Source organism: Erinaceus europaeus, chromosome 10 (assembly GCF_950295315.1).
Source record: "Erinaceus europaeus chromosome 10, mEriEur2.1, whole genome shotgun sequence".
NCBI classification, from domain to species: Eukaryota; Metazoa; Chordata; class Mammalia; order Eulipotyphla; family Erinaceidae; genus Erinaceus; species Erinaceus europaeus.
The window spans coordinates 1,046,738-1,061,130 of NC_080171.1; the positions used below are offsets into that span (position 1 = coordinate 1,046,738).

The 14,393-nt window shown below is 46.5% G+C and overlaps 1 protein-coding gene across 6 annotated transcripts in view; it reads left to right on the forward strand.

Moving 5' to 3' along the window:
* LPAR1 (lysophosphatidic acid receptor 1) overlaps positions 1-14,393 on the forward strand; it is a 142,547-nt gene that overhangs the window by 54,458 nt on the left and 73,696 nt on the right. For 4 of the 6 annotated variants that reach the window (XM_060199024.1, XM_060199019.1, XM_060199022.1 and 1 more), the window contains exon 2: positions 4,531-4,657. In XM_060199024.1, the coding sequence (XP_060055007.1) occupies positions 4,613-4,657 (45 nt within the window). In that variant the 5' untranslated portion in view covers positions 4,531-4,612. Of the gene's footprint in view, positions 1-1,822; positions 1,962-2,737; positions 2,760-4,530; positions 4,658-14,393 lie in introns of those variants that run through there. The other 2 variants (XM_060199021.1, XM_060199023.1) reach the window with 2 other exon arrangements.

The window sequence follows — 14,393 nt, forward strand, 5'->3', positions numbered from 1 at the left end:
TTGATGTTGTTGTTATTGGACAGGACACTCTTTAATTCTTTTGCTTTGTGGTAGATGAGACTCACTTGAGTTCATTTTTCTTTAGCTTAGAAGCCTATACTTCTGACAGTTCCATATTCATTATTCACAAACACCCAATGTTTCATTTCTCTAAACCATATAACAAAACTAGCTTCAATGTGAGACTATAAAAATTATAGCTGTAATCCCTCTGCCATAGTACTAATAACTGTCTTGAAACTTTCCCACAAACTGTTTTTTTTTTTTTCCTGATTATTCAGACAACTTTAGAATAGCATCTCTCTCTGCCAGGAATTTTGCTAGAAAATTAGAGAACTGTGCTTGTCGACACAGACTTTGAGATCAGGATAAGACATATTTAAATGCTTCCCCTCACCCAGGTTTCTTCAGACGGTAGAATACTGACCTCTGAACTGATAGAAACCCACGCTAACATGTGCAGTTGTGGTCCTGTGTTTCCCTGTAGGCAGTGCGAATAGTGAGTAGACTAGAGCCCTTCTTCTGAAGGCTCAGTTGAGTACCATTTGGAAAGAAGATAGACTTAGGCTTAGGCCAGATGTCTAGTAAAAGATCTGATGGAAGAGCTGGAGAAGCGAAGGGAAAAGCTGACCCTACCCGTGGAAAGGAGAGCCTGAGCTACGCCATTCATGTTGAGTGCAGAGTAATGAAGGGGCCTCAGTCCTGACCCTTGAAAGCAGAGAGCACAGTCTCTGTCACGGGCCGAGATGGTTCTTTGGAAGAAAACTTGAAGAACGTATGTGGTTTCTCAGCCGTCTTTCTGCTGTTTTTGTTCTGTTCACGCGTGAAGCAAATGGACTCTGAAAGTGGCCATGGCTTTCTTCAACCCAGATGGACCTTTTGCTGCCGGTTTTGTATAAAAGATTGATCCATCTAAGAAACATAGATTTTAAAAATATATGCTATTTTGTCATTCTTTTTTTTCTTTAAGCCTGAAATTTTACTTTATCAACTTTAGCAATAAAAATGTTAATTGAGTTTCAAATGGTAAAGAATATTTTTTCTAACTATTCCTTTTAGTTTACTACTAGTATATTTGTTTATTTTAATATCACAGCTACAATATTCTCTTTTTTTGGGGGGGTCACAATTATTTTTATTTAAAAAATTTATTAGTGACTTAGTAATGCTTAATAACATTTTAAGATAATGGGTACAATTCTACACAGTTCCCACCACCAGAGTTCCATGTCCCCTCCGCTCCACTGGAAGCTTCCCTATTCTTTATCCCTCTAAGAGCATGGGCCCAAATTCTTTATGGGGAGCAGAAGGTGGGAGGTCTGGCTTCTGTAATTGCTTCTCCTCTGGACATGGGCGTTGGCAGGTGGGTCCACACCCCAGCCTGTCTGTCTTTCCTTAGTGGGGCAGGGCTCTGGGGAGGGGAGGCTCCAGGACACATGGTGAGGGCGTCTGCCCAGGGAAGTCAGGTTGGCATCATGGTGGCATCTGGAACTTGGTGGCTGAAAGATAGTAAGGTATAAAGCAGGACAAATTATTAAATAAACAGGAACCCAAAGGTAGGAATAGAGAAGATGAAATTAGGGGTCTTTGTGTGGGAAGAAGCTAGGAAGTCTATTTTGGGTATGTTCTTAGGGTCCCATGACTTTAGTTAGTTTTGCCTGAGCCCCAATAGTTCATGTGCAGGTGGGCTAAGCATATTGTCTGTGAAGATGGTGTCAGAGTTGAGACTAGGCCTAGAAAGCTGGATCAGGGCAGAGAGGAAGTTATATAAATGCCACTGACTATTCCCCTCCGGGGTAAATGTGTTCTGTGTTCACACCAGGTCCCCCGCTGTTATACACCTCTAGAATCATTACTTTTTAAGTCCTGCAAAACTGAAGCAGAAAGAAAGAGAACCCCAACTCTGGAGCTCTGAGCCCCTGTTTTCAATGTGGCATACAGCAGCAGACCTGCTGAGTCATGTGCTAGTCCTGTCTTTGTTCTGGTCACACTCCATCCGTCCTCTCTCCTGTGTCAGCAAAGCACACCCGCTGCCACCTTCACTTCTGCGAGGCATTCGCCGTCTCCCCACACCCGGCTTCCTTGGCCGCCTTAGCAGCCTCCCTTTCAGCTTCATGTTTCATTCTGCTCCTGCTTTATTCTCTGCATTCACTCAGCTTCATGATTCACGTTTCCTTTGCCGCTTCCCAAAGAAACTTTTCATATTTTTGTTTTGGGTTTATTCAGACCCACTTTTGATCTCACTGTTTTGCTGAAAACTTTTGTATAGTTTTTTACATCAACTATGCTCGTAAGCATGGAATTGTGTCTTTTGTTTTGATTTAATTTTTCTTGATGATTCTTGATATTGACTATCTCTTCTTGTGCTTTTTGGTTATTTTTATATCTTCTTTGGAGAAATGAAAGGTTTTGTTTTGTGGGTTTTTTTTTTTTTTGCCACTAAGCTGACTGGCAGTTCTATTCCTGGCAGAATCTCTGTAACATTTTTCTTCCAGAAGTTTGTGGGGGGGAGAGAGAAATGGAGAGGGAGAGAGAGAGAGAGAGAGAGAGAGAGGGAGAAATGGAGAGAGAGACATGGAGAGAGAGAGAAGTGGAGAGAGAGAGAGAGGGAGAGAGAGAGAGGAAGCACCAGTGTCAGTGCCAGTGCCAGGCAGAGAGAGGACTGGTACCGTGATGCTTCCCCGTTAGGTATTGCTCCACTGTGATGGTGAGAGACTCAAACCTGGGTCCTGTGCAGAGGGAAGCCGGAGCTCTCCCAGGTGAGCTCTTGCCCAGTCTGTTTCTGTTCACTGTTGAATAGCTTGTCTGATCTTTATTGTTGAGTTTCGGGAATGTTTTGATATGTTTCAGATATTAATTCCTTTAATATACATGCTTTGAGTTTTTCTTTTTCCACGCTCTGCATTTTCAGTCTCCTGTCCTTTGCAGAAGAGGAGTGGGACTTTGACTTACTGCATTCTGTCGTGTCCCTCTTCTCTTTTTGCCTGTGCCGTAGCACTCCTTAGATTCTAGTGCCATTTTTACTGGAGAGTGTGCGGGGTGGGGTGATGACCGCCCGAGTGCAGAAAGGGGCACAGTGCCTTCACACCCCTGGAGTTGCACTGTTGCGTTGTTGCTGTGGTTCCAGAGGAAAAAACTCAAGTTCTCACTCAGGTCTTCACACAGGCAAATCAAGTGATCTTCTACTGAGCCACTCCCCAGGCCTCTTAGAGCTCTTGTTAAAATATACACATTTCTATAAATTGGTCCAGCCCCTGTGGAGAGCAGTCTGGAGACTCTCAGAAGGCTACAGGTGGACCTTCCCTCTGACCCTGCAATTCCTCTCCTGGGGATAGATCCTAAGGAGCCCAATACACCCATCCAAAGAGATCTGTGTGCTCCTGTGTTCACAGCAGCACAATTTGTAATAGCCAAAACCTGGAATCAACCCAGGTGTCCTACAACAACAGATGAGTGGCTGAGCAAGTTGTGGTCTAGATACACAATGGAACACTACTCAGCTACTAAAAATGGTGACTTCACCTTCTTCACTCCATCTAGATGGAACTTGAAGAAATCATGTTAAACAAGCTAAGTCAGAAACAGAAGGATGGATATGGGATGATCTCACTCATAGACAGAAGTTGAAAAACAAAATCAGAAGGGAAACACCAAGCAGAACCTGGACTGGAGCTGGTGAATTGCACCAAAGTAAAAGACTCGGGGTGGCGGGGGAGGGTTCAGGTCCTGGAACATGATGGCAGAAGAGGACCTAGTGGATGCTGAATTATGTGGAGAACTGGGAAACTAGTTATACATGTGCAAACTACTGTATTTTACTATCGACGGTAAACCATTAATCCCCCAATAAGGAAATTAAAAGACTAGACAATTAGAAAAACATACACTTTTAAATTCTGCTAAGAAAGGGTTGCTTTTACTGTTCAGCCATCTCTGCTTCATTTATGCATTTAGCTGTAGAAGCTATTCTTACTGAACTTTTATTCTGAGAGCTTCAGAAACATGATCTGTAGTGCATCTAGTACGTCCTATTATATATGTTGGTGATTTTTCTGCATCTGTCTTCCTTGGTGTTACCTTGGCTTTCTCTGCCCTTAATGGACTGTCTGCTTCCGGTCCCTTCTGTTCTCCTCGGCTCAGTCATGTGCAGCTGCGTGGCGGTGGGCACACTCAAGGGGGTCACGTCTAAGACCTGGGGTGGCATCATCCCTTCGCGCTTTGCAGGGTAGTCGCCAGCTTCTGAGGGTTACTAAACTCCTCTGTTTAATGCCAGCCAACTGTCTCTCCGAGGCCTCGTCTCCCCATCCTCACGGCTTCAGGTGTCTTCCCCAGAGCCTCCCGTTAACATGTGGAGGTGGATTCAAGTTTATGACATGCTGTTGGCTCCCCTGCGAGGATGCCAGATGCTGCTTGCTGGCCGGTGTCCTTAATTGCAGCTAGCATGGTGTGGATGAGACACGCTATCTGGGCTCAGGGCGCCTGCTCCCTGCCTCAGTCACCCGCTAACTGGATGTGCGCTGCTCTTTTCAGGCACGCGGCTCCTCCTAGCATGACTGTCATCTGACTGGAGACCCACGAAGCCTTCACGCCCGTGCCTGGTGCCGGGGCCGCCATGGCCGCTGCCTCCACTTCCACCCCTGTGATTTCGGAGCCCCAGGTGAGCGACACAGATGTGGACTAGTCAGACTGGGCTTTAGAATGTGTGTCTGACCCTGGAGTTGGCAGGATGCCTTTGGTCACCACGTGTGGGTGGGAATAGTGACGCCTCTCCGAGGAGCTGCTGCCCAGCGCTAGAAACAGCTGCATCCTGAGCCTGGCGCTCACCCCGGGGCAGGGGTTTGCAGCACCTAGGCCTCCGCTGTTCCGGCCTTTCCCACTGACAGCGACACTGAAGCCAGGCGCCAGGCAGGTCGTCAGTGAGCCCGCTGCGTCCCTCCCTTCTCACGGCTTATATAGGGTGTCACAAAGTCTCTCAGAACAACTCTCGTCTTTTTATTTGATTTTCTTTTTTAATTCTTTTAAATTTATTTTTTTAAATTTATTATTGGGTAGAGACAAAAGTTGAGAGGGGAGGAGGAGGTAGAGAGGGAAAGACACAGAGACACCTGTAGCCCTGCTTCACCACGCGTGGGGACCAGGGGCTTGAACCTGGCTCCTTGCTGGCTGTAACATGAGTGCTAACCAGGTGCGCCATCACCTGGCCCCCAGACCTGATTTTCCTTTCTTTTCTTCTTCTTCTTTTTTTTACCTCTAGGGTTATTGCTGGGGCTCGGTGCCTGCACCATGAATCCACTGCTCCTGGAGACCATTTTTTCCCCTTTTGTTACCCTGGTTGTTTTATCATTGTTGTAGTTATTATTATTGTTGTTGTTGCTGTTGCTGTCGTTGGATAGGACAGAGAGAAATGGAGAGAGGAGGGGAAGACAGAGGGGGGAGAGAAAGACAGACAACTGTGGCCCTGCTTCACCGCTTGTGAAGCAACTCCCCTGCAGGTGGGGAGCCAGGGGGCTCGAACCGGGGTCCTTACGCCGGTCCTAGCGCTTCGTGCCACGTGCGCTCAGCCCGCTGCGCCACCGCCCGGCTCCCCAGACCTGGTTTTCTAAGGAGTTTCCTAAAGGCTGTCTCCTAGTCCTCCTTCTACTCTAACTGTTGCTGCTTGGCCTTCACTGTGCCCAGCTAACAGCAGCAACCCAGGGGAGCCTTTCTGGGAACTTCTCAGGCCGATCTGCTCCGTCCGTGTTCAGCAGACCCTCCCAGTCACAGTAGGCAGCGCAGCCCCATGCGGGAGCAGACCTTGGAGCCCGTGGGCCTGAATTCACGCCCTGCTTGCTGGGTGAAATGGCTGCGTCATGCCAGACCTCCCTCTGCTTCGGGGTCTGCCCGTAGGCCCTGCTCGCAGGGCACCTGCGCAGTGGCTGGGCGGCACGACTGGTGCTGCCGGAGGAGCGGCACGCGCCCAGCAGGCTTCACCTTCGGCCTTCGCGGTCGACCTCCCCTCCTTCATCACGATCAGCTTAAGGCCAAGGTCGAGAAATGTCTGCCGTCCACGAAGAATCACACTGACCGCAGTCTCAGGCTTGATGCAGAACGTTGATCTGCAGTTTGTTTATTTTCCTGCAGGGTGGCCACTGGGCCTTGGCGTCGGCACTACAAATCCACTGCTCCTGGAGGCCATTTTTTCCATTTTGTTGAACTAGGACAGAGAGACATTGAGAGATGGGGAAGACAGAGAGGGGGAGAGACAGAGAGACACCTGCAGACCTGCTTCACCACCTGTGAAGCTTCCCCCCTGAAGGTGGGGACAGGGGACTCGAACCGGGATCCTTGTGCGGGTCCTTGCGCTTGGTACTATGTGCGCTTAACCGGTGCCCCACCGCTGTTTATTTTTGTCCTGTTTTCCAGGCACCTACATTTTGTATGTTTCTCCAGGTTGTGGGATCTGTGTGTGTGTGGAGTGTGGAAAGTAGGAAAGGGAAGAGTGGAGAAGAAACAGACTTTTTCCCCAGAATCTGTTTTTTCCCTTCTCTGCGAGCACTGGGTCTGGTCGGGTGAGGAAGTCGCTTACCAGCAAGAGTTGCCTCAGCAGTGAGAGCCTGCCCCTGGTTCTCCTCATTCCATGGGGGAGGAGCAGAGAGAGCTAGAGTGGTGGAGGGGGCTTTGTTCTCCTTCCCTCCCTCTTTCTGTCTTTCTTTTTCTGCATATAGAGAAGGCCCCAGGTTGGAGAAGAGGCTTCATGGGTGGTGTGTGTCCGTGACACCCTGAGTTTGATCTCTGGCACCCTGTATTTTAATAAAGCAAAATCCCTACTGTGGGCTTCTCATCCACAAGAAGGGTCCTGTTCTCTTCCAGGAATCCTGTGGCCGGCAAGCATGCGCCCTGCCTGGCAGAGGGGCCCTTGCCTGTCTGCTCATTAAGGGCCTGGCCTGTCTGGCTGCTGTCCCCTCAGCCAGCGTCTGCTGCCCCGGAGCCCCGGTGAAGGAGCCCGCGCCCCTGGCGAAAGGGGATGTGCCCACTCCCTACACCTGTCTGTCTGTCTGTCTGTCATCTATCAATCATCTACCTATCATCCATCAATTATCTATCACTTGTCTATCTATCATCTATCTGTCTATCACCAATTATCATCTATCTACCTATCTCATCTATCTCTCTATCATCTATCTCTCTTATCTACCTTTCGTCTGTCATCTGTCTGTTATATCTGCCTCTATCTATCTGTGTCTCTCTTTCATTAAAATAAAACACTGACTATATTTAAAAAGAATAAGAAGAAGTCATACAAAATCTGTCTTAGTATAATGTCCCGAAGTTCGTCTTTGTTGTTCTTGCAAGACTGTGTTTCTCAGTGTGGCTGAATAAAATTCTATGTGTGTGTGTGAGTGTTTGTGTGAGTGAGTGTTTGTGTGAGTGAGTGTGTGTGTGTGTGTGTGAGTGTGTGTGAGTGTGTGTGTGTGTGTGAGTGTGTGTATGTGTGTGTGTGTGAGTGTGTGTGTGAGTGTGTGTGTGAGTGTGTGTATGTGAGTGTGTGTGAGTGTGAGTGTGTGTATATGTGTGTGTATGTGTGTGAGTCTGTGTGTGTGTGAGTATGTGTGTGTATGTGTGTGTGTATGTGAGTGTGTGTGTAAGTGTGTGTGTGATATTATCTTTATCTTACATGCAATGCTGGACACTAAAGTTGATTATCTTGACATTATGAATAGTGCTGTAGTGATCTGAGCATATATTCATCTTTCTGAGAAAAATGCTCTCTCTTTCTGTCTGTCTGTCTCTCTCTCTCACACACACACACATTTTATTTATTTATGTATGTATTTATTTATATATTTATCTATTTTTAGCAGAGCCCTGCTCAGCTCTGGCTTATGGTGGTTTGGGGGATAAAACCTGGGACTTGAGAGCCTCTGGCATGCGAGTCTCTTTGCAAAAGAATTGTGGTATCTACCCTGCCTGCTCTCAGATTTTTATTGACCAACAGACACCTAGAAGTGGGATTTCTGGATCAAATTGTAGTTCTATTTTTATTTTTTGAGGAATGTTCATACTGTTGCCCGTGGTGACTGCCCCAATTTACATTCCCATGGGCTGTGTGAGTGTGTCAGTTTATTCAGGCCCTCTCCAACACGTGCTATTTTTGTACTTTTGATGATAGCCATTCTGACTTGTGTGAGGTAATATTGTGGTTTAAACTTGCATTGCTTTGACATGATTAGTGATGCTCTTTCCACATACCTATTACTTTCTGGATGTCTTTTTTTGGAAAATGTCTAGTCAAATGTTTTGCCTTTTTTTCTTTAATCACATCATTCATATAGAAAAGATTAAGTGACATATTTAATTAAAATGTTAAACACTTCCCAGTATAGGGAGTAGCCATAGTTAACATATACACTTCCGGGAAATGTATACTGTAAATGCTCTCTGGGAAAATAAATTGATTGTCAGTCACTGTGGGGGGCAATCTGGCAGTATTTGTTAAATGTATACACCTTTGTTTCCAGCTCATCCCAAGTTTGGTATTAAATGTGGAAACATTTGTGCATCAGCCCAAAAAGGCTTATTACAATGCACTCACGGAAGCTGTAGCGGAAGGCCCAGAAATATAAAATTCGCTGGATATCCAGTAAAAGAAGGAGTGAAAAATTGGTCATGTTGACGGAATTCAAGTTTAATGCAGCAGTTAAGACCAGACAGTACACACATGGGAAGCTCACCACAGTCATATCTTGCCGAGGTACCTTGCGGATAAGACAGAAGGAAATTATAAAAATATGAATTAATAAGGCTGGACAGTGGCTCACCTGGTTAAGTGCACATGGTACTAGGTGTAAGGACCCGCACAAGGACCCAGGTTCGAGCTCCCGGCTCTCCCCACCTGCAGGAGGGAAGCTTCACAAGTGGTGAAGCAGGTCTGCAGGTGTCTCTCTTTCTCCCTCCCTCTCTGTCTCTTCCTTCCTCTCAACTTCTCTCTGTCCTTTCCAATAAAATGAAAAAAAAATGGCTTCCAGAAGCAGTGGATTCATAGTGCAGGCACCAAACCCCAGCAATTACTCTGGAAGCAAATAAAATAAAATAAAATAATTAAGAGAATAGATTTTCAGGAATAAACACATGGCACATGAACATTGTGAGTTCAGATGCTCCAAGGGGAGAGAGAGCACAGCTCCAGGGGCAGTGAGGGGTGTGAGGCTTGGGGGGCAGGTCAGAGCCCACTGCACTCCCTGCATCAGTTTCTACATTTTCAGGAATTTGTAAAGTAGGTCGGCCTCATGCTGTCAGCTTGAAACTTGCCAACGTAGAGTATTTACACCATCAAAATGGACACACAAAGAGTCCATCCTGGGATCTTAATCAGCATAGGTTACATTCACATCTTAATCAGCATAGGTTACATACACAGTTGGAGAAGGTCTTGAAATATGTTCTTGCAACTACATCGAAGAGTTGAACATTAATTTTGAAGAAGCCTTTGTAGCTTTGGAGTTAGACCTGGGTTTTAACTTAAATTTTGAAAATTCTGTTGAACAAGCAAGTTCGTTCATTTCAATCAAGATGCTGGGACAATGGTCAGCTCGCTCCTCCTTGGAGGGAGAGAGCTGGAAGCTGGGGTAGATCAAAGACAGAGGCCGCTGACTGCTCCGGAGAGAGGCAGACCTGCGGGTCAGCTGGTTCCCAGGTCCTCTGCTAGGCAGTGGGCCTCCTGATTACGCCTGTGTAACCCTCCACATGTAATCTGAGCAGCGAAATGTTAGTCCAAGACTGACTGGCCTTTTCCACAAGACTGTATTGATGTCTTCTCTTATCAAGTTTTTCCAGGTTCAAAAAAGGTAAAAGCAATTTAAATATAGCAGGTCCTTGACGGGGCGTAGTAAGCAGTTTACTCACCCAGCTTAGCTGGCTACTGACTGGCAGTCAACTCTTGTAGAGGGAATTCGAGGGCCCTGTAAAGATAAACCCACGTTCAAGTGTGAAAAGCCTGACAATCCTGTTGTGAGGCAAAAACAATCTGGAAACAAAAAGAGGCTTTCGGGTTTTTGGTTTATTCGTTACTGTTACTCTCTCTCTCTCTGGGTACAAGGCACACCTTTTTAATCATCCTTGCTCACCACTAGACTTAAACTAATTAATATGAACAAACAGTCTGTCTGAGACCACAGTAGGGAAGAAAGCATTCATTGTCTCTCCCATGGGACTGCTGTTCAGTCAGTGAAAGATAGACCTTGTGCTTTAAAGAGGGACATGCTTGTGCCCCTGCTTGGCTCCTGACAGGACTGCCTGATGGATCTTTGTTTTCTTGCACTGAGAAAGCACCTTGTTCTTTGAGAGCTGGAGAAACAGAGGTGAAGCTGAACGAGCTCCAGGGGTATGTTTTCCTCCAGACAGGAACATGTTCATCATTTGATCAAACTCACGTTTTCTTACCCTGTGGATGGACGTATGCAGGATGGAAATGGCATTAGAAGCCCCGTGTATCTGCCAGTCTCTGCCAGTCTTCATGAGTGCTTTCTGCTCCCTGCAGGCTGCTTACTTAGCAGCAAGTCAGCTGCAGCTCAGCCTCTGACTGTGAGTGGAGAGTGACTTCAAGTTTTCTTTGCCTGTTGAATGGAAGGGTCAGAAGTTCAGTGCACCAGTGTGGGGCTGGCCTCTCTCACACCCAGGGCCAGTGTTAGGGTTCCGAATAGGTGTCATTTAGTTTCAGTGGTGTTCAGATCCCAGGCCTGTGATTCCAGTAAAGACCTTATCTTTCCCATCAGTATTTTACAAAGTATTTCCATTTATTTCTTATTTGCTAAGGAGCTGTCTTGATTGACTTGCTGGCCCCCTTGCTCTGTGTCCTCCCTGGCCCCATGGGAGACAGCATTCAGTATTTCCCTTTTACGTTAGTCCTGCTTACTTTATGCAGGACTGATTCACTCTTAGTGAATTCTTTTGACTGCTGTTTGTCTGAAAAGCTCATCCCTCCTTCAGACCTGATTGGTAACCTAGCTGGATATAGGACTTTTCTTATTATTAGTGATTTAATGTTGGTTTACAAAATCACAAGGCAACAGGGTACAACTCCACACCATTCCCACACCAGAGTTCCATGTCCCCATTCCCTCCACTGGAAACTACAGTGGTTCTCCCAAGGTCACAGATATGTGTTGGCTGTTATTTCTATAACCATATGTCTGTCTGTCTACCTATCTGTCTGTCATCTCTCTGTCTCTCTATCATCATTTTCCCTACAATCCTACTTTCTCTTCCTTTGTAAGTCACAACTGCACCCACTAGTCCTTAACAGATGTCCTTCCTTCTGCTCCTCTTCTCTCTGGGTTCTGATGGAATTTGGAGTTCAGAGTCCTCTAGTCACCCCTGACATTTCTTCCCCTCTCTGGGAGTATGGACCAAGATTATTTATGGGGAGCAGAAGGTGGGAGGTCTGGCTTCTGCAATTGCTTCTCCACTAGACATGGGCGTTGGCAGGTGGATCCACACCCCAGCCTGTCTCTGTCTTCCCCAGAAAGATACTTTTTGTCATATGGACTTTCTGCTTAAGACTTCCACTGTCTCCTGCCAGCCCTTTCTAGCCATTAGAGGTTCTGCTGAGAGATCAGGTGATGGGATTAGCGGATTTCCTGTTGTGAGTGCTTCTTTGTTTTCTTATAGCTTCTGCAGAAATCCTCTATCATGACCTTAATCTTTGTCATTTTAATTACTGTGTGTTTTGATGAACATAGATTTGAATTTACTTTTCTTGATCTCTTAGAAATTCTTGGATCTGAATATCTATTTCTGTATTTAGTGTGTGGAAATTCTCAGTTATTGTTTCGTGAAATAAATATTCTGCTTTCTGTCCCCTCCTCATACATTTAATATATGAATGCCACTTCTTTTTATTATTGTCCTGGCAAACGCTAGAAGAAGAATTATTGTCCTATGTTTGTCTTTGACTGTTTTCATTGTTTTTACTTTTTTTCCTTTCATTACCCTATCTTGCAACTCACATTGACTTCATCTTTTCAGAGGTGTTTTTTTTCTTTTTTTTTATTTCTTTATTGGGGAATTAATGTTTTACATTCAACAGTAAATACAATAGTTTGTACATGCATAACATTCCCCAGTTCAGAGGTGTTTTGCCACTTGTGTGTTATTAATTCGGCTAATGTATTCTTCATCTCTGTGGGTTTTTCTTTCATTTTTTCTCTGACATTGCTGAAGTTTTTTCTACTGAATTTATCATTTAAATACATGTCCTTAGGACAGCTTTGAGTCTCCATTAGGGAGTTTATACAGCTACATGCTATTCCTATTTATCACTATTATCATTATCATTATTATTATTGTTGTTTCCAGGGTGAGTGCTAGGGCTCAGTGCCTGTACAATGAATCATTGTTCCCAGTAGCCAGTTTTTCCTCTTTTGTTTTTCTTCTTTGGCAGGACAGAGAGAGCTGAGAAGGGAGGCAGAGGGTGAGACAGAGGGAGAGAGACACAGAAAGTTACCTGCAGTACTTCTTCACTGCCGTTGCCTTTCACCCTGCAGGTGGGGCCCGGGCCTTGTGCCTGCATGGAAGCATGGGCACTGAACCAGTGCCCACCACCTGGCCCTGGAGAACTATTTCTCCTCCTGGAAGCCTTGGTACCTCAGTGAGGATGACTTCCTCTGTCTTCCTGTGTGTTTGATGCTTTGTCAGGACCAGGGCCAGGACCATGTGTCTGAGTGCGCCTGGGCCCTGCCCACGGCCTGACTGAGGCTGTGCCAGTGGGTTCATGCCAGGCTGAGGTTTGGTCAGAAGTTTCCAGCTGGTGGGAGAAGCTCCTCTGGAGGACTGTTTCCTGTCACTGAGCGGTTTTTCCCTGATGGCCCGGCCTTACCTTGGGCTTGGTGCTATGGGAACTGAGACCCAGCCTGGCTCCTGCTGAGCGCTGAGTCCTGGGGAGGGCTACATGAGAGTAGCTTGTGCTTTCTGTGTCCCACTAGGGCAAAGCTGCTGACTCAAAATGCAACAGGACTGGGGTGTGGGGATTCTGGTTCCGCCTGCACCCACCCCCACCCCACGCCAGATGAAGGCTCTGGACCTGTGGGGATCTGTGAGTCTCTTCCTGAGTGCACAGAGCAGGGTTTGGCTTTGGAACCCCATTTCTCTGGGTGCTAGAAGCCTGCATGATGAGCTTCTGTCCTGTGCTGTAAGAGCTTGTTTGAGATTTAAGCTGACTGCTGTTTGGGCTCCATGCACACTGACTTTGCTTCGTTGCTTGTGTGTCTCCTAGTCCTCCCTCAGCTTTCCCCCGGGCTCTGGAACACAGAGTCTCTCTGTGCTTGTCGGAGACATGCGTTTTTATATTTATTTTTACTTATAAAATGGAAATATTGACAAGACCATAGGATAAGAGGGGCACAACTCCACACAGTTCCCACCAGCAGAACTCCGTATCCCATCCCCTACCCTGATAGCTTTCCTATTCTCTATCCCTCTGGGAGCATGGACCCAGGGTCACTGTGGGGTGCAGAAGGTGGGAGGTCTGGCTTCTGTCATTGCTTCCCTGGTGAACATGGGCGTTGACAGGTGGATCCACACTCCCAGCCTGTCTCTCTCTTTCCCTAGTGGGGCAGGGCTTTGGGGAAGCGGAGCTCCAGGACACATTGGTGGGGTTGTCTGTCCAGGGAAGTCAGGTTGGCATCATGGTAGCATCCGGAACCTGGTGGCTAAAAAAGAGTTAACATACAAAGCCAAACAGATTGTTGACTAATCATGAACCTAAATGCTGGAATATTGCAGAAGAAGATTTGGGGTCTCCATTTTGGAAGAAAGCTAGTAGGTCTATTTTAGGTCTATTCCAAGGGACCCATGACTTTACTAGTTTTTGCCTGAGCCTGACAGCTAACATGCAGGTGGACCTAAGGTATTGTCTGGGGAGGTAGTGTCATAGTTGGAAAAAGAACTAGAAAGCTGGGTCGGGTAAGAGAGTAGCTCCCAAATATTAGAAAAGTATATAAATACTGTGAACTTTAAACCCCATCAATCTGATCTGGGGCCCACATTCAACACAGGAGCCTGTGTGACCTCTGCATCCCTGCAGGTCTGAGCTCACAGTCTGTGGTCACGGCTGGGAACATTCCAGGCTGCACTCATTGCAGGACCCGTCATCCTCGGGTAGTAGGTAGAGTATGCTATCTAACCTCCCTTCGGAGGATGGAACATTCCCCACACTTTTTCCACGTTGAGGGCAGGGTCCTATAGGGGCCCACAGAAGAGTCCATGATGATGTTCCTGATGGAGATGACCAGTGACAGTGGCGAGAGGGACCTGTTAGAGGTCAAGGCCCATCAGAAGACATGTGTTTTTAAACATCACCTATGGGCTCTACTAAGAAAATATACATAGAGGTTTTATGTCTGATATTAGTGGGTCCT